Source organism: Schistosoma mansoni, chromosome 2, assembly GCF_000237925.1.
Source record: "Schistosoma mansoni strain Puerto Rico chromosome 2, complete genome".
In the NCBI taxonomy this organism is placed as follows: Eukaryota; Metazoa; Platyhelminthes; class Trematoda; order Strigeidida; family Schistosomatidae; genus Schistosoma; species Schistosoma mansoni.
In genome coordinates, this window is record NC_031496.1 from 29,899,455 (window position 1) to 29,920,415 (window position 20,961).

Below are 20,961 nucleotides of genomic sequence, written 5' to 3' on the forward strand. Positions count from 1 at the left end.
AGTAACATTCCAAACCAATTAAGGGACACACACAGTGCAGAATATCTAAAGTTAGAAACATAAATAATTCATAATAAATGTCGATACCAGCCGACAAAATCATTGACTAAAATTGCACATTCACAAGTGATAATGATAAATTAAAAAGATTGACAAGCGCATTTTGTTAAATCCTGGGATGACTTATTGTAAAACGATAAGAATAACAGTGACGATAGACGTAATAATAATAATCGAAGAAATAAAATAATGATAAGTTAGACTCTTGAATATCATGAAAGATCACAAGTAGTACTAGGTTACAACAATGAATAACAGAAGGAAATTGATATCATTGTAAAGACAGGTAAAAAGAAAATAATTATTATAATTCAACTCAAAAACAGATTTGAAACATAAACTGACAAGGATGAAAAGCAGATTAAGAGAGAATGGATAATTGGATTATATAGTAAGTGGTATCAACTGAACCTAGATGAAAACGTAAGTATTTATCTAATGTCCAGCAGGACAGCTTCAATTAATCTGTCATAGAATCGAAACCTAAACGAAAAAGAAGGAAAATATACTCATTCAAAAATAAACAGAACAATAAAGAAGACTATATGAGTGATATGTATGGTGAAAACACAAACTGCTAACACTCTATTCTAATTGTGAATACAGGGCGATCGTGGTTACTGCCTTGATTTCGTAACCAAAATGGTTTGTCGTGACGGCTTCCGAGTGTACTGCAGTCAGAAACAGGGTTGTGGATTAAGTAGTCAAATGTTCAACCCATGTTAGGTTTCGAAACATGAACGTACAGACGCTTAGTTGTGATCGTATGCCTTGACTTGGAGGCTGCAATAATTAGTTTCATTGTAGTGTCCATCATCGAAAAACGTACTACCGAGGAATAGACAACATAAGATCTTCAGCTCGAATATTATTGGTCGAGACAAAGCTTATTTCATACTGTCAATAGAACTGGCAACTTTAAACGGTGTCCTTCATCTCTGTACAGTTCCTATAGTTTGGTTTTGTTCAACAAACACCAAAATAAGTCGTTTTTTTAACACCTAAAAATCAAGGGATTATTCTCCTGCCTAGAAGCTCAACTATTGACTTATAGTAAGATGATACATTTTATTTCGAGAACGGATCGAAAAAAAAATCCGGTCTCCCGAATTTCTTGCGTAGCAACGCAATAGTGTTTAAATTATGTTTCTCTCTCTTTAAATGAATGTTTTTTTGTGGCTAATTATTATGGCGCCAACCAGATAGGACGATGATGTCGACAAGTTCATCACTTTAGTGTCCGTAGATATGACTCAAGTTAGGTCGTTTCCGATTGTTATTGAAATGATTACTGTCATAATATACATGTCGCCAATTGTCGTATAAAACTATTGACTTAAATCGCGTCAGTGAATAACGGAATTACATAAGTCGAATACGAGAATGAATTTTTAAATACATATATTTTGTACACTCGTTGATCTGGACAGACAATCAGAGGAACGAAACAAAGCGAAATGACGCGCAGTGGAGGCGTGTAAGCCTCGATATATTTTAAGAGGCAATTAATCATAATCTAGAACGAGATCGTAAAACGCATTACAAAAAATATATAAGAGAAATTCATACCTCCAATAGCATGTTCCGTTACTTTACGTGTGAGTAGATCTAAATCTCGATTAATTCGGTCATTTGAAGAATCTGGAGGATCTCCGATCATGTTATTCTCTGCAGTTGCGATATAGTTATCCACAAACACTAACAAATCATTATTATTGTTAGTATTATTATTATTATCCTTATTATTACTTAAATCATAAATATTATGCATACATTGAGGCATTTCATGAAATTCGGTTTGTCTCCGATTCATTTGATGTGAATAAGAATCAGTTGACCAACAACTAATCCCAGGAACTTTTGAGTCAGTTTCTTGTGACGACACTGTTGTTGTCGAACAGTTAGAATGACAAACACTTTGTGAAGGACTCTCTCCAAATGATGAACCAAATGTATGATAAACATTTCCAATCACGATAGGATTAGGAATACATGGGATTGATGGATAGTTTGAAGTTAGGGAACCACCAGAATTTTCGCAATAATTAGGAAAAATATGTTGATGCACGGTTTTTAAATGATTCGGTGAACTTAAAGGCAACAATGTATGAGGTATGGTTGCTTTATTAGTAGGTGTACATAAACATGAATTATGAGTCTATATTAACACAATAAATAAGTAAAAAAACACAATAAGAATTACGTTTATGAAGAGAATACAGTTGAAACTAGCAAAGTTCAAACTCTACTTAACAAAATTCGAACATACACAGTATTGTAAAAATAAGAGTCTACTCTATTTTCATTAGGATAAGTTTTGTGGAAATTGTTCAATTTTACACCACATATTAACTTTACTTGGATAATCATTGAAAACCAGATGGGACTGAGCATCTGCTTTTTATTTAAATTAGAAATGTGAATTATTAAGATGCTAAGTCAGCGGACTAGAGGTAAAACGAATTTTGTGGACAGTGAGCCTTTAGTTCGAATCCTGATGGGGAAATGGTTACACATTAGTGTGATGTAATGCTTTTTTGTCTTTCAATGGTTTTCTAGATAAAGTTTGTTTCTATTTGTTACAATGTCAGGAGTCTGTGCACCTTAAAAATGCGTGAAAAAACTTTGAAACATAAAATCATTACTAGTATAGGGGACGGAAGATGAAGATAATATAAATCACAAAACTATATGCCAATAATAATCAAGTGACCACTAATAACTAGCTTCAAGATGCGATTCCTGGAGGTCTGATGAGAAGTCAAGGACCAGTGCAGTTCAATCATATCAGCCACGTGATAATTATTCAGAACAGACAAAGGAAAATGGTTGCACAGCCTCATAAATTTATTGGAATTAGACATACACCAACAGGTACCGGCCAAATGGTCTAGAGGTTAAGCGTTCACGCTCAAAACTGAAGGTCAAGAGTTCGATACATGAGGTTGGGGTCGTTAGGTGGACACTGTTGGGGAGTCCTGTACTAGGATGAAATAACTGTCTAACGCTTCCTGTTTTTCAATGGTCATCTAGCGAATATCAGTTCGTGATTTAAACCGTAAAATTATTAACTGAACTACAGAGAAGCAGATTCACGAAATGAATGCATTGAAATTATTGAATATTTTCGATTACTATTTGTTTCACCTAGTTACATATTATTTGTTACATACGGAATTGTAAAAATATTTATGAAAGCTGATTTCTTTGTGTTATAAACGTAAAAGAGAGGATGCTGGTTACAACTCTAGGGGTTTCTGTTATAACAGTCCTTTCACTTCTTACACGTATGTGGGACGTTAATTTACCTTAGACGAATATCTACACTAGATTCCCACCCAGTGTCTATTCTACAGGACTTCAACAGAACTCAGACCAAGAACACGAGATTAGCCTGACTATATCGTCAATATATTTCCACACCAAAATCCGACACAAGGAACAGTCAATCAATAAGTGTCCATCAACAAGAAACAGTCCATACATAATAAGGATAGGGGAATATATATATAACACATAACACCTGTCATCCTATCTAGTGTCTGACTCATCAAGACAACCAATCACTGTCATTCTCGCCCACACATCACTTTGGTGCTTAGAAAAATGTCAGGGTAGTAAAATGCTGGAAAAATGTTAACCTTTTTAAACCATCTGGATAAAAACAGAATAAATGTAATTGTATCACGTGACAAGTAGAGTCCCTATTCCAGTTTACTTTAGGCAATTAAGGGGCACGGCAATATGTAAAGCATACTACAATCAAAAAAATGTACTTCAATAAAAAGCTGTGGTTACATAATGAGAGCTCTGATAGAGAAATACAAATCAGAAGTTATATGAGACAAAGAACCAGATAGTACTTACCTTGTGAAAAGCATTTTGGCATGGTAATACTGAAGCTGGTACATTCGGTGTTCGAGGCAGTTGCTGTATAATCTGCATGTCAGAAGTTATATTTTCTGGGCATGATCCCTCGCATAAGGAAACCGGTGAAACACTTGATGGGGAATGCGCCGATGGAAAAGCACTTCTGTTATTAGAAGAAAACCAATCATTATAGCAAATACCATGACGACAAACATCTGACGGTGAAGGCATTCTAGTAACAGGAGCTGTTGCTACGGGCATTAAATTTCTGCGTGGAGCTAAGTTAGTTGAAGGATCAAATCTTGATGGACTATGGAAGCGTGGTTTTGGTAACTGTGATGGGAAACCAGACAATTCCATATCTGAAGATGCTTGAAGGTGACGAGAAAAAGATGAGTTATTTGATGGAAGATTCACTGACACACCACCTCTTCCTGAAAAACATGATGAATTCGGACTAGGCATTCTACGCCTGTTATTTAGCCTGCCAACAGCAAGGCAATTTCGAGAATCACCAACAGAAGCACTATGTCGTCGTGAAGCTTCAGTTGTTGAGGGGATGTTTAAAGACATATTTATTCGAGCATAATCTGCATCTGAGGCATCTTGAGTAAAATAAGAAGTATCCTGAGTATTATACAAACAAACAGTAGGAGGGAGAGTATTTGCATGGAAAGTTCTATAGCCCATATGAGAACCTAGTCGTTGTTCTTGACCAATAAAAGCAGTTGATAACTTACGAAGGCGACTAGTGTCTGAGTGATTTACCAGTGGGATATGTCGCGGATATATATTAGAGTGGAAATCAGATTTTGACTTTGATAAATTAGACGAATGAGTAACATATTGACCATATACGACAATAACACGATGTTTCCAAAAGGAAACAAGTTTCTTTTGTTGTTCTGTGAAAGCCTGAATTATGATGATAATGATAACAAAGAGATCAATAATTTGCACAAAGAAAATGGGACAGTAAAGCATATAAAAATGTCTGATCACGTAAATCAAAAAGGCTTTCCCTACATACTGATCACACAGAGAAAATAGCATAAAGGGTTTTTTAGACAGAGGATCAATCAAGTAATATAGATTGTAAGGAAGTCTATATATATATGGTAATACAATAATTCCAGTATTTAATAATTATACAATCAAAATACAGTGATTCGTCAAAAAATAGTTTTGAGGTTAATCTTTTTCAAACCTGCTCAGATAGAAAACAACCAATCCTCTGGACAGTGATCAGAAAGCATAACAAACCTAAAACTCTTGATGTTTTCATTAACACAAGAAGCAATAATGTTTGTTTTGGCTATGGATTATTCTTATGATCTAAACAAACTTGAATAGAACACTTAATTCACTGACTGTTTTTATCGATGGTATTATCTCAATAAACAGTATTTAACAATAAGATGGTGGTTGGAGGTGATCAACAGAAAACCCTGGACCCGGGTTTCGTGCTACTTGGCACTCGTCAGCAAGGTGTACATGTAATCTTGAGGGAACTGGTGCTCCCTGATGGATTCGATCCCGTGTCACTCAGCTTCACAGTCAGAGACGTTACCGCTGAGCTATTAAAGCCGCGACAATTCATGAACTTCCTGATTTTTCTGCAAAGCTTCAACAAATACCCTAGTAGTTCAATTTATGAACAACAACAGACCACTCTACACACAGACATCATATGTTTAATATGTCAATAATATAAACAACTAATAAAAATATTTATGATAAACATTTCAATTATTCACTTACAACATGATTCAGAATAATTTCCAATATTTGTAGAAACTCCTCATATAAATTAACACTTGCATAAGCTGTGACCAATAAACTGGAACATACTACAACATTAGTAATTCAGGAAAGAAAAAGTTAATTACAAATAGATTAGGAGAGTTCAATTACAACTCGAAGACAGAAAAATTTGCTACCATCCTCAACGACTGAAATATGAAAATCTATATAATCACCTTATAGAACATTAATCGTGAGTTCATAAGTAAAGTATTTAATTTCAATAATGAATGATCATCGGTAGCTACTTCCGAGAGTGTGACATTTCTTTTCCATAGGATATAAAAAACATATGGTTGTTTAATGTAGACAAGGTTAAAAATAGATAAATCAAGCATTTCTATGCAGTTATCACTGGTCGTTAAAAAATTTGTATAAATCTAATCAAGGGGAGAGCGAAGAAACTAAGTGTATACTACTGAACAACTTGTTCAGTAGCAAACTCTCTGCAAAATAAAGTATCATAGTTATAAAAGTATTTGAAAGACATTGAACAACGCTCAATATACCTCATATATAACAATCGATGATATATATATATATATATATATATATATATATATATATATAGGGTAGGGTTTTTAACATTCTGTTTAGTGGCTGAAAGTACGAAGCCCTAAACACTGAGCCACAGTAAGGCACTTATCACAGCTATTCAAATGTAATTTTAACGATTCAGTGGATATCACAGCATTTGGATTCGAACCACAATTTTTGTATGACAAAAAACTGATACCTACTTGTTTGTCTAAATTGAAGTCGGTACAGAAGGATTTAAACGTACAACTTTAACGCCCAAAAATTTAAATTTTTTAGCCTTCAAGTCATTATTGTACAAATGTTTGAATAGGTGAGAATAAAATCAAAAAGTGGTATACGCATTTATGAAGACCACATATTTAAACTTACGTCTGTTACTCTTCATGAAGGAGCAAAGGCTACCCACCAGGATTGTCCATCCAACTCTACCTTGGATAATTCTTTCCAGTTAGTATTCATTTTTTTGATGTCTCCCTCCAAATGCAAACGCAATGTTTTTTGGTCTTCTCCTTTTCGTTTTGCTTTCAGGATTCCAAGTTAGCGCTGACCTCGTGATGCAGTCTGATGATTTCCGTAATGTATGTCCCATCCACCTCTATGGTCTTTTCTTAACTTCCTCTTCATCTGTAAGCTGGTTTATCCTCTCCCGCAGTAGGTTGTTGCTGAAGGTATCGGGTCGACGAATATGAAGTATCTTGCAAAGACGATTGTTTATGAATACCTGTACCATTTAGATGATGGTTGTAGTGGTTCTCTACGTCTCATCTCCGTACAATGGAACCGTTTTGACGTTTGCAAAAACAATTCGGACTTTGGTGTTTGCTGACAATTGTTTTGAGTTCCAGATGTTCTTCAGTTGTAGGAATGCCGTCCCTGCTTTGTCAATCCTTGCCTCTGCAACTGTTCATTGATGATGCTCTACAGGGTACGTAAAAGTTTCCACATCTCTATCAAGCGTGATTGAGTTGGTGTTTTCTGAGTTGTATTTCAGGATCTTGGTTTTCCCTTGTGTATGTTGAGGCTTACTGCTGCAGAGGCTGTTGCTACACTGGCTGTCTTCACCTGTATTTGTTTGATGTGTAGCCTGAAGCTCTTCTAGAGTTACTGCCGGTCCCAAGTCCGAGTAAAGGAGGAAGGTTGGGCATGAGATCAGCAACTCCATCCCGTAGAAAACAACCTTGCTATAAAAACGTTAACAAATTTAAACTACTAGTATGGAAATGAAGCAACAAAATAACAGTAACAACCTTTTGTAAGACATGCAATAATATGTCCAGGTATATCATCGCTAACCATATTGTCAACATTGTTAATTATTTTCTGTTCAACACATTCGTCACTGGTGTAACCACATTCATTTTGATTCGATCTATTCAATTCATTGTTAAAATTTGAGGATAGTGTTAAATTGTGTAATTTGCCATTTTTACTATCATCATCAATTTCATAAGAAACATTTGGAAGTATATTAGCTATAGAAGGAGACCAACACTTATTATTATTATCATTAAATGCTTGATTAATATCACTCATCATAGTAGACTGTGGTTGTTCTACATTAAGATAACATTTATTTTCGGCATACAAAGGGTTAGTATGACAAAAGCAGTAATAATCAGGGATATTAAAATCATTCGTTTTATTATTCATAGAATTTATACTACTGCAGTTATCACAGTTACTATTATTGTCATTATTATTATTATTTCCAGTAAGTGCATTTCTTGTATAATAAACAGTATTATTAATACTGACTATCGGAGGTGAAACAGTTATTGGACAAGTAGAATCAGTTATTGTGATGACACCTTTTGTAATTGATGTATCTGAATTCATTGAAACACAAGAAGAAGCAACTGAAGAACAGACAGAAGACGAAGATGTAGTCAGCAAACAAGAGCATGAACAACATTCAAGTTGATTTAAATGCAAAGAATGTGATGTTATTGTTTCGTGACATGGTTTAATCGGTGTGAATAGAATATGTTTAATTTCAGATAAACATGAATGTAACACAGTTTGTGTTAGTTGATCTGTTGATCGTATATCAGAAAGACGTTTTTCTATCAAACATAAAGTAGATTTTCTATGCTTCAATTTCTCAATACTTAATAGAATCTTATTTCTTGCTCCTTGTGTTACATTCTACAAAGAAATAACAATAATAATAAATGTAAGCAGAGCCTAAAATATATACGAGAAGCAAATTGGATAGAAAAGATATAAGTTTGAGTAATTATTACAATAACACTAAGAACTGTCTTTTCATTGTCGAATAGTTTTGGATTGAGTTAACAGTACACTTAACAACGTCAATAATCCTTGAAATCCTATCGAAAATATTTGCTTATCATGGTTTTTAAGAAAAAGTATTTTGTCAGAGAATAGAAATCAGCATTACAATTTTTTACTAACTTGTTTTTATTAAAAAGCCATCAATCACATCCGTTCACTGTCTTATACAGTACAATGAAGAAGTCAGGGGATTCACGAAGCATACACATGTGGCATTAAAAGCAATAGATGGGGGAGGATATGACACAAACTATTCAGAAGTGTTTATTATTATGCCAAAGTATACATCTATAATAGGGGCATTAGTGGGACGAAAACAACAGACGGTCAGGAACACCATGATGTCCGGAAACAATTAACACATAAACTCGTAGCCTAAGTATTTATGTGACTACAAACCGGAAAACGAGATGAAAAATCCGAATAATGGGACTGTGAGGATAAGTTGCATTCGATTGATTATGAATCAGACTACCAGGACGAGATATAGTGATCAACTCGGCGGCAGAATTGCTAATTACTATCCACAAAAATCGAACACATCTTATGATGTGGATACATATTGAAATTGTTTCTCAAGAAGCCTGAATGATCGTTAATAGAAACAAATTGAATGATTTATGCAAAATCCTTTTATGTACATACAGACGCGTTACATAATGATAGATTGTCTTTTTTACTCTATTTATTTACTATACTTAGATACTAGTATAACTAGGCACCAAAATAATTATGATCCACAGAAATGAGGAACTGATACTGTGAAGACATAGAGGAAAGAGGGGGTGAACGTAATCAAATAAATAAATGACTGGATGGAAATATATGAACGAGTATAGATTATTATAGTATAAACAAATCAATTTTTGAAAAAAAAACAAGTAGAAAAAATTCCTCCAGCTAAGTGACTACTTTCGAAGAATCTGAAAGAAAACTATTGCAGGACCGCCATCAGACTATGTCTTGAGCCATGTTTGATAATGTTTTAAGACGCTGAGTGACACCATCTCTAGGACTTCAACCAGAGTCGTGAAGAACCGAAAGATGTCATTGATCATAAGGATATCCTCTGGCCTCTAACTTATTACAATCGAAATTCGGTACATATTTTTTGGTTAGTTTCTGTTTTCGTTTTATTTTTGAACTAAAACAATACCTTTTAATTTAGTCATCATACACTTTAAACAAAACATGCAACGGACCAAATTTTTTTAAAGTGACAAAATATTAATTTGCACTATGATGTTTAAATTATCCACCAACATAGATTTCCCAAGTAAAAATACAATGCACGGTTTTATATGGAAGTAGAGATGCTATCAAAAACCAATAAAACTTACTTGCTCTTTCAACCAGTCATCAGTGATATTCATCATCTTCTCATATGACAAATTTTGGAATAGACTGGCATATTTATGCAGTCGTAAGCTCTTTAGCCAGAATGGGACAGCTTAAAGATAATTAGTAAAATGAGTAAAATACTGTTTTTTAGGTTGAAGAACAGAAAACAGAACGAAAAATGATGACAATTACATCATATAACAAGTAATCACAACAGCTTCGAAATATAATACAGTATATGAAGTAATCTAAAGGATATGAGACACATGACGCGATCGATAGAGTTTATTAAGATGTTGATTGATATACCACGTGGTTCAAAAGTGTTCAAAAATGTAGCGGTGTTATGTCCCTATAAGAATAATGAATTGTAACTTTGGGATCCATTTCTGGAGCAATACTATGCGTATATTTTTTATCGTATAACTGTTAAATAACTGAACTATTCATATTCATGTTCCTCTTACTATGAGTTTTATTTTGACCTATGAACTATTATCATACGATTTATCATTCTTGAATTATACCATATTTATCAATCACTATCTCCCTTATTCACAGCCACATTTAGCTAAGTCTTGTACAAATGTTGTTTCCTATTTTATGGTACGATGTGGTCTGTCTGTTTGGTATATAAACCCAGTATGCTTGAAATAAATGATTCATATTTCAGAGACTGTTATTGGTGTTCTGGACTTAACTAGTTGGGCTAGGCAGATAGCAGAACTGATAAATACTCAAGACTGCTCGTACGGGTTTCGTGTGTGATTGGTCCGATCGATAAGTCACTGCTCTCTAATTGGCGGTATTATCACGTTATACATTAACAGGGCATCCATGCCACAAGCTATAATAAAAGGCTATTGTAAAATTGAAATTATGGTGAAAATGGGTCAACTGTGATCAGAAGGACAGGTTAAACAAAACTAAACCAAGGTAACATATCGAATTTGAAATAATCTCAATTGAATCTAATAAATCAGACTAAAAGTATATGGAAGAATGAAACTTGAATTTGTTATTTTTACAGTTCATAAGAATATCACATTGAAGTGTTTTAGTCTTTTAGATTAGCACAATTAGTATTCGATAGAATCAACATAATAATGAGATGACTACGTTATTATTGAAAGGAAATTTATTTATTTAAGCACATGAATTCGGTACAAAGGCGCACCAGACATATATGCGCCATACAAATCTCATTCGATTTGCTTGAGGGCTGTGATACTGCCCAGGTGCCCAAACTGAAGCAGATGGTTTTCTTAGGGGACCACACCCCGAGCCTTCGATCGAAAAATCTGATCCACAAGGCAGTGGAGCATCGTAAGGAGATGCAGTCCCATGGTGGCCGGTGACCGGCGATTGGTTCATACGCCATTTGTTCGCTCAAGATACTGGAGCCCATGTGCACCGTTGGTTTGGAATGAGGGTTTCCCAACCCCCTAGGTAGACTTTCCGTGTCCACCAACCCGGTTAAAGCGCCGGACATTCGCTCTCGTACTCTCGATTTCGTAAACAACACCCCCACCTCGAGAGGGCAGTGAGTAGGTGTTAGTGGGAAGTAAACCGAATTAAGGCATGTCCATGATTGTGACGGCGCACACTTCCTTGGCAGAGGCTATATACGCGTGGCAATGTGAGAATATTTCGAGAGGGAGAGTGGACTCTCCCCACTCTCGGCCGTATCAGGGTATTCGGGGGCTTGAAAGGAAATATGAATAGTGTATAATTACTTGATTCAGAGAACTGGACAAAATCTACTGGCTCAATCATATCCTTTTATTGAGATTGAACATGATATTTTTATAGGAAGTAAATTATTTGAATAACTAACAACCCATATTAGAGATTCAGTTAAAAATGAATCTTATTTGCTTGAATTTTAGGTTTATGTAAAGATTATCATAATCGCTTTGTTCCTCATGAATCTTCTCATTATTAATGTTGTATTTATGTGAATCCTTTTCAGCTAGCCAGTCAAAATCATTAAGATACTGAAAATCATGACAGCTATATTATTTCATCTAAGAATTTATGTTCTTGTTACATATCTAACATGTATATTAAACGATAGAATTCTCCAAGGTTTTTTAGTTATCTCATTTATCAGTGATTCTAAAATATGGTATCTGAGAACTAACACATCCGATAAAACCTTATTAATGCATTTGATGTTAATTGTTGCGTTCTTACAACTCAGGATCTGTCTCACTGACACTTATCTGCGATGTTAGTGATAGATTGACTTGATCGGGAAACAAGTGCATGCAGGATACTGCCTTATTTCATATGTATATACTACTTCAAAAACATATACAAGGTACAAAACACATACCTGTCATTCCAGAGGATGGATTTAAGAAATTATTCTCATCGGTGACACAATATGAATTACGTTCCATATCAGTAGAATTTGTTAACTTATTCGAATTCCTGTGAATTATAGAATGAGATGGTTTATCTTGAACTTCAGGAAAATTCGGAGAAAAATTTTCATGTACTTGTTGACAAAGATAGGTTTGTAATGATGGACGATGATCATCCAAGAGGTTGGAACGTTGAGCTGACAGGGATTCACGATTATCAGAGATAGCTTGACCATTAGTTCCTGTAGGAAACTGAAGAGAAGAATCGCTAGTATATGTAACGATATTTTCACGATTTTTTAAAAGTTCCGGTGATTTGAAAGTCAAAAATATTGATGTAGGTGAGTGAGGAATACAAACCTAAAAATTATTATTTAAAAATAAATAAATAAGATATGTAAATTAATGTCTATAACACAAAAGAGCATAATATCTCCCTTTCCCTCTCCAGTAATACAATTGTCTCAGCAAACATAAACCTAACAACAATATTTTTCTAAAAATTATATCAGCTAGTATTCTTACGTATTACGGTTTACCAGTTTCTATTCTAACTATTATACGAGCGATTTATCCCGATAGAATAAGTTATTGACAATAAAATTGGTACCAGATGCTTTATAAACCTCTTTGGTTTAAAAATGAAATCACATTCCAATAACTTACACCAAGGTCTGTATTACTGGATGAGATTGAGCTTGAATCACTTAATGAACAAGTGGATACTCCTTGTTGGTGAATAACATTTGAAGATACATTAGTCTTCCCGCAATTTGTATCAGCGACTGAATTTCGAATGGAATTGAGATAGCTAGATGAACTAACTGTTGGCAAATCATCAAAATCTTTGGATGTTGCAAAAAACTTCTGATTTGTATCTAGATCAGCAATTTCCGATGTTTTATTTTCTTGGTCATTATTACTTGACGATATTTGAGTATGGTATTGTGAAGTGTTTAAAGAATGATAGTTAGATACCCTAGGAATGTCAGATAATCTTCTATATGAAAAGTGAGATGATGTAGTTAGTGGATAAGGACAGTAGGGATGATTGCTATAAAAATTGTTTGATAAACCAGATTTAACCTCAGCATTTGGGACGGTTAATAGTGCACCATAATTTGCTTTTGTAGTGTTCATACCGCTGTTATGATTGCCTGAGTGTGATCCAGAATTAGAAGCCTCCAAGAGCAAATCGTATTGACTATCTGAACCACCACAACCTGATAAGAACCCGGAAGAAGTCAATGAATGCGATGACGAATCTGAAAAATTGAGGTAAAAGCGAAGAATGAATTATTTAGACAGTAAGGAAATGACGATGAATGCGAATATTCCATTAGATTGATAATAATGTTGAAAAACTAACTTGTTATCGATTGATTATTTCAGCCTGATTAAAGCATAACTATGCTGGGCGAACAACAGTAAATTGGATAATATAGAAAATTTTCGTGCAAGAATAAAGATTACAGGTATTTTTGTTCTTGAAGCTACAATATTTGATAATAAAAGTGATAAGTTTCTGCAGTCACTCAATCACAACGTAGGACCTGTACATATGTACATAGGTTCAAGTTGCCGTGACCCTATTAACACTGAGGGATGAAATCGTCATATCGAATCCCAGAATAGTAGAAATAGTAACAGTATGAGTGGTAATAGGAAAGATTAGGCATCGAAGATACAATTCGAGAAAATATAGTTTCGTGGAACAAAAATACAAAAAGTTATGAGGAACAAAGAAGCTCAAAATTTGTTGCAAGACAAAGAACAAATGGATCTGTGCCATTAAAAACGATTTTGAGCCATGCCATTCAAAGTCCCTAATCGTTGGTTAAGATAATCATGTGGACCATAACTAAGTAGTCAACATCTTTTAACATGGTTCAGTCAAATGGTCAATGAGTTTTTGGGCTAATGCTATGTGCCCACACCTTCCTTCCAGTGTACCACTACACCAACAAAACATCACTCAAGAGGTAGGCGGTGGTTGGGGATACGTAGCACATGTTACAACTACTTCAATTGATGATTTACCACATGTACCTAGTGCTTTGTCTCTAACCCAAGCATTGATTACTACATGGTCCCAAAATACAAGAGCAATGCTTCGTAAAAACCTGTGATCGAATACCAATAGCTTATGAATACCCTCTATTCTGAATGAACATGTTTCACATCCATAAAGTAGGATGATGTGAACTGCTGTGCAGTAAACTCACACTCTGGTTGGAAGATGGATATCTCGACCATGTCACAAGTGATGTACGTTGACAAAAGCCAATGTTTCTGCAATAGGCGAATTATTTACAAATCCGACACTGAATGAAACCGTTTCTATACTATTCCCAGCCCACTAACTAAACTGAGAAATTCAAGCTTCTATAGAAGCTTTTATGGAATAGACCACAGGAGAACAGGTTTCTTTATGCAATGAGATAATATACTTATATACAAAAAAGTAATACGAAATGAACGTAAAAAAATGTCGCAAGCGATTGGAGGTCTTCACTCTCCTATCAATCGAGATCTGATTGTCGATCGTATCAAGAAATTTTAACATCCAACATGGTGACCCCATCAACGCTTAACATGTTAACCTGGAGAAACCATCACTAAAAACGTTCGAAAATATATTGGCTTTATCAAGACAAAAAATATAAATTTAGATTTCGGTCACAAAACAAGAAAATCTCTTGTAAATAGTGGACAAAGTTCATCTTGAATGAGTGACTTTTATGTCCGTGTAACTGGGGTAGCAGAAGAAAAGCGAGAACAACAGTAAGACCGTTGCCACTCTTAGTTTTGAGTTCTAATATGCGACAACTTAGGTTGCTTATTAGTGATTTCTACGAAAACATTAAGGGAGTTGCGATGCACCAACAGAAAATAACCTACGACAACTACTCTTTGTATTATGACAACACAATACTTCTCCCATCATCCAATCTTACCTAGCATTCTAATAAAATTATTCACTACTCGATGGCACCAATACAGATTGTGGTCCATCAGAGACACTTATCATTAAATGTAAACAATCTTTTCATCTCATTTCACATTAACTGTTTCGCATTTATCTGATGAAGTAGCACACAATTATGAAGTATGCATCGCGTGCACTACGGGTTCAGATAGCTCTCTTGGGAATAAGTAGCAAAGCTATTGAAAGTCAAGCACACCAACCCGAATAATACAACATATACAACACAAAACGTCCCAAAAAACTTTTACAAAAGATTGAAAAAATATTAGAGCCAGGCAGGATAATATTAAAGTTTATCTTCTAAGAGTTTTTAAATGGGTTTAGAACCGATGCTTACTGATTTTGAAAATCACAACAAACTTAAAACTTTAACTAAAACTGCCCTACAGTCGACGAGTTGAAAGTAATGAGCCCAATAGCTCACAATCATCATCAATGTTGAAGAATCTCATGATTATGTAGTGCATTATTTATTTCATGTGGAGTTTTATAACCATACTTAAACTAGGACTTCTAGTTGAAATTAGGCTATTTTAAAAGTAACTTAGTGAAAACCATAGTGATTGACTGTGGATCATATTGTTTTATAACTATTGTAATTCACATGCGATTCTCAAAGTCGAACGATATACTGTATCTGATATAATTAGATCATTTGGATTCGGAAATCAAAGTGGCCTCAGCGACTATATCTAATAGAGGACACGCAAATAACTCATCCTTATTCGGTTTCCGTTTGAGAAACATTACCATACCAAACTGTGAATAACAAGAAAATGAAGAAATTATACATAATAAAGGAAAATATGTGAAGGCAAAAGAATCTAACCTGATGTTATACGCTGTAAAGCACAGGAAAGATCCAAACCAAGATCGATCAGACAGTCAAACAATTTCGAACAAAGTCCATCATCCGTAGAACCCTGTTTTGCTGATGTGCTGGTTTCTTTAGATAATCCCTTGTATTTGTTTCGAATAGATGACAGTAACCACTTGCGGTCATCTTCGCTAAAGGACGTGTGAAGAATTGTTGCGATGAAAAGTTGACCAATCGACGTCTGTACTGCCGCTTCACGCAAAGGAACATGATTACTATCAATTCCTTTAATTATTGAATCACAACCAGTAGTAAGTGAAGATACAAGTTTATTGCTGACTAGTTCTAGGTACTGTCTCTTAATGGACTGAAAATTATGTGAAATCACATCAGTATCTGGAAATGAATCACCGAACATATTCTTAGTACGGGTACTGGAATTAAATATATCCATTTCCAACTTGACTGGCGCAAAATCATGACTAATATATCGATAGGCTTCATTATTGTATTGTAGACCCGATAAAGATGTAAGCTTTTTCAAAATGTCTAGTAGTTCATTCGTCGAAACCGATGTAGCACGAAGTTTCTTAATATGGTCTGGAGTAGAAAGTGTAGCAGATTTTGTAATATGCAGATAATTTTAAAAATTCGATGATCACACAAGGTAATTATGCGTTGAAACGTTTATTGATTTGAAAAAAACTCATTAGTTCAATTAAAAGAGAGGATACAACAAGAAAAGCAACAGAAGTAAAACACCATATTTATTTTGGAAGTTAACTATATATGACAATATTTTTTAGACCTTATTAAAGGATCATTAGTATGAATTTAACAGATGTACAAAAAGGAGTAAAATTCTTCATTAGTTACCAATAGTGGCAGTGCTTTTTAAAAAGGGGTAATAATTCCGTACTTGTCGTGAATTAACTTTGCTTTGTGTGTTCATTGCATTAAAAGAATATTTGGTCCACTTTAATATGAATTATTTTGGCTAAGGTTTGGAGTTTTATTCAAATCCGTTTCGTACTACTCATATGTAATTCATCCTCACACTAGTGACTATATTGTTTTTGTCGACTGTTTTACTCTCTCAATCTATTTACAATGGTCGGCTGCACCTATAAATAAGGACAGAAAAATTCTTTCTTCCCTGTGGAGAAAGGAATGTAATGTGACGTGTAAAAACTGGTCCCGCAAGATGTATACCAGTTAAAGTCCCACTCCATACAAAAGATGCTCAAAGCTTAGCTCGCATTGGCTTTGTATATTTGCTGTTCGAGTAAGATTACTTATTGAGCAGGCGATGAGCCTTCTGGATTTGGCCTGCAAGAATGTTGACGTTGGCTACACTGGTAACACGAGTACTGACAGCGAATAATGTGTCAGTATAGTACGTGCTGTTACAGAACGAGCCAAACACTTGACTAGGAATCATGGAAAAGGAAAATCTTCCGTGGGACAAACAAACAGTGAAATACAACAGAGTATTGGAGGTCATGATTCTAAAGTGATACTTGAAGACCCAGATAAAACCACCACCGTTCCAATTGGTAACGATGTGGCTATTCTCAGTGATCGGAAATAAACGGTCGTGCGAAAACAAACAATAGGAAGAAAAGAAGTCCCAAATACTATCCATCTGATTGATAAATCTTTCAGTCAGTCAGCTACACTGTAGGATTATGCACATATATGCATCGGTTCAAGTCTGAAAATGTATTCCAGAACGAGCAGCAGTCTTCTATCGAGCCTCTCCAATGATGACTGATGACAATATGGTCTATTTGAGTCCATCGTAGGTTTGGGGCAAGGAGTCGCCATGTTAGACGCCTCTTCTTATGCTCAAAATTATTGCTTGCTAAAAACAAACGATTGTCTGAGCACAGTTGCAACAGACGGTCACCATTCTGTTCGCTTAGCCGGAATACCAGAATACCCACCTAAGTGACTTTCCGTTTGGTTTAAGCTACCTGTTTGAGCATTAAAGTTACTTGCTACGAGTACCATGTCCAGGCGTTGAGCTTTTTGAAGAAGCTTAGAAAACTTTCGACAAAACTCGTTTTTCACTTCATCCGGGCTGCAGTCAGTGGGAGCGTAGGCAGAAATAACGAAAACGAAACGTGTATCCCTATACTTAAGAGTTTTCAGGGAGCCGTTTAGCCGAACAGCATATAGGCGACCTTTGATAGGGATCCATTCTAAAAGTCCCTGTTCTGCCCTCATACTTATTGCCATCCCTAAACCTGCCAATCCACGAGAACTTGCCGTTGGGTCTCCAGACAAACGGAGGGTATATCTAGTCAGCTCTCCGTTTTGGCGAAGCGAGGTCAAGTGAATGACCACACTAGGATCCTGTATGCGTATTTCGGAGAATCAGTGGTACGAGATTCTAGGGTCTTAGCCAAGGAGGCCTGCTGGTTGACTTGACATAGGGTGCGTAAGTTGAAGGCTTCAATATGCAGTTTGGAGCAAGGCTTCAGTAGACTCGGGACAGTGTTTCGCGAACTAGAATCACTGACCATGGTGACACTTGGAGAGGAAGCCAAAGAAGAAGAATAGAGTTGAAAGTCAATGTAAGACGAATAACAGGAATTGAAGAAGGAAATTGGTTATCAATTGGTCTTGAGTGCTGTTGAAGGTACGAGGGCAATTATCACCTCCCGGTAGCCCACATCATGAAAAAGTTCTTCTAGAGGTACCTGAAAAAGAAAGTGGGTGAAGAAGTCTTCGTGACCTGAGAGCGTGACTGCAGTGCCCAAGGGACAACTGCTTGAGGCCGGTCACACACGACCTTTTTGTGAGTAATTTCAGTGTTAGTTCTCTACTTGTTAAGACCTTACTGATAGAGACGGGAATCCGTGGGATAAAGCGAGGTGTGCATTTTTAGGGTCGACCTTTTCTAACCTTCACCCCTCCTTGTGGGAAGGCAGCATCGCTGTTATGCTGATTGTCTGAAGGAAACACTTTACTGCTATCACACCTCTGTATAGTCAGCAGTACAAATTCGCCCTCGGACCTTGAGTTTGCTGCTCTTAGTCTTACCGCTCTTCAACCGACCTGCCTGGCATGAATGGACCTTGAGGAATGATTGTTCCAGCCAGTATAGCTCGATTGGTTCGTTATGGTAGGCAAGCCCGACCACCAAGTAGAGGTAGCAGCAACGGTCGGAGTTCAGTTACGTCCTCATTTATACCATTTTTGGTACCATACAGACATATATACGTGTGTTTTAAGTATAAGGCGGGTATGCTAGAACGAATTCAACGGCGAGGGATCAAAATAATAAAAGGTTTCACTGTCGTATCTTATGAAAACAAACTGACACACTTCAACCTATCTCCGTTATATCACCGCAGGTTACCGGGTGATCTAATGCTGTTACATCGTATACTGGACAATGGTCCAGAAGACATTCTAAGAAAGTTAAAGAACCGAAATCAAACTTTTTACATTTGCAGTTGTTTCTCGCTCCGAGTAGTGAGTTACTGGAATTCTATATCAGAACACGTAATATCAGCACATTCCGTTAATACATTCAAAGCGGGACTAGACCTCCACAGTGTTACAAATTGCAAGAATTTATATAGGTCGACAGATGTATCCTAATTAATGAATACTGGAAAGCCACTATTAAGAATAATATAAGTGTATCTACATGTATTCGTACATACGCAAGCTTGAGATAACCGTATAGCGAAGGTGTTTATCAAAAAATATGGAAGGCTATCACTAATTACATACCATGATATAAGATGAAGCTTGTTGCCCAAACTTACAGCTGGATTAGGACACAAATTGACTCAATTCTATACTAATAGGCCATGATGACACTAAATACAAAGTGAGTGTGGACTGTATATACAGAAAGAGATACCTAGAAACCAAACTACATGACTTTCAAGCTACGTATTTAAATATTAACCAAAATACTAATCATGAACCTAAAGAAAAGTACACAAACCACTCTGAATAAAACCACACTTAACACATCAGCGCGACCTACCCGAGTCGTTGAAATTTATGAACACTTGATCAAGATCTTCCTTTGACTCTATTACGGTATTATTTAACCACTGTTGTGCAGCACAACGGTAGCCTTCATCGCATTGCGAAAGAAGTACCAATGCAATCAAAAACTTCTTGTGACTGTTGATACATGAAAGTCGGGAAAAATAATATAACTCCTGTGCATTCAACAGTAAATTTACATCATCCCTTACATTAATACCAAACGCTTGTTCTTCTGTAACGTAAAGTTCATCCTCTGATTTCCCACCTAAACCACTATCACAGCCATCACCCAACTCCAGATTGTTATCCAGACAAATCGTGGGAATACTAGTGACGTTACATTGCGAAACAGACGCCTTCGCCGATGACATCAAGGAATACTACTCATTACAAAATTCGATCGGAAACTGTAACGTCCAATTATGAAATATCCTCGACTTGAAGCTTAGTCTTTTCAATATTCAAACTTTGCCGACCAGAAGTACGAAATCAAAATACTAGTCAATAGTTGGAACGATCGAAGAATAGCACAAACCAGACATCTTCACTACAAAAAAAACGAGCAAATGTAGAGGTAAATAAATCCCTAAAACCAATAGTTCTGCAAGTCCGACCAATAACGACGGTGATGCCGCCAACCTTTTGGCTGAACATTAAGTTTGATAGACTGACTTAGCTCAAGGCGCTCAATCACGCATCCGCACCAGATCACGAGTTGTTACTCCGTACTCCACTTCTGCTACAACCACTAACGAGCTTAGATTAGTCACTCCTCGATATATCGATATTCTATCAAATATATCTTCGAGCCTTTTCGCTTCTGAATTCTGATTTCACTGGGTTGGTTATTTTGGATTATA

At 35.8% G+C, this 20,961-nt stretch overlaps 1 protein-coding gene across 1 annotated transcript; it reads right to left on the reverse strand.

Annotated features, from left to right (window-relative positions):
• Window positions 1-520: 520 nt before the first annotated feature.
• Window positions 521-20,525, reverse strand: Smp_021100 (hypothetical protein; the record flags this gene model as incomplete). The annotated part of the gene is made up of 11 exons (XM_018796335.1): window positions 20,311-20,525; window positions 20,094-20,274; window positions 16,097-16,684; window positions 12,945-13,543; window positions 12,248-12,638; window positions 7,521-7,826; window positions 5,692-5,780; window positions 3,928-4,845; window positions 1,834-2,218; window positions 1,630-1,758; window positions 521-543 (listed from the first exon to the last, which is right to left on the reverse strand). Exons 1-11 carry the CDS (start codon window positions 20,470-20,472, stop codon window positions 521-523), a joined length of 3,771 nt encoding a protein of 1,256 aa, XP_018650558.1. The 5' UTR covers window positions 20,473-20,525.
• Window positions 20,526-20,961: the final 436 nt, after the last annotated feature.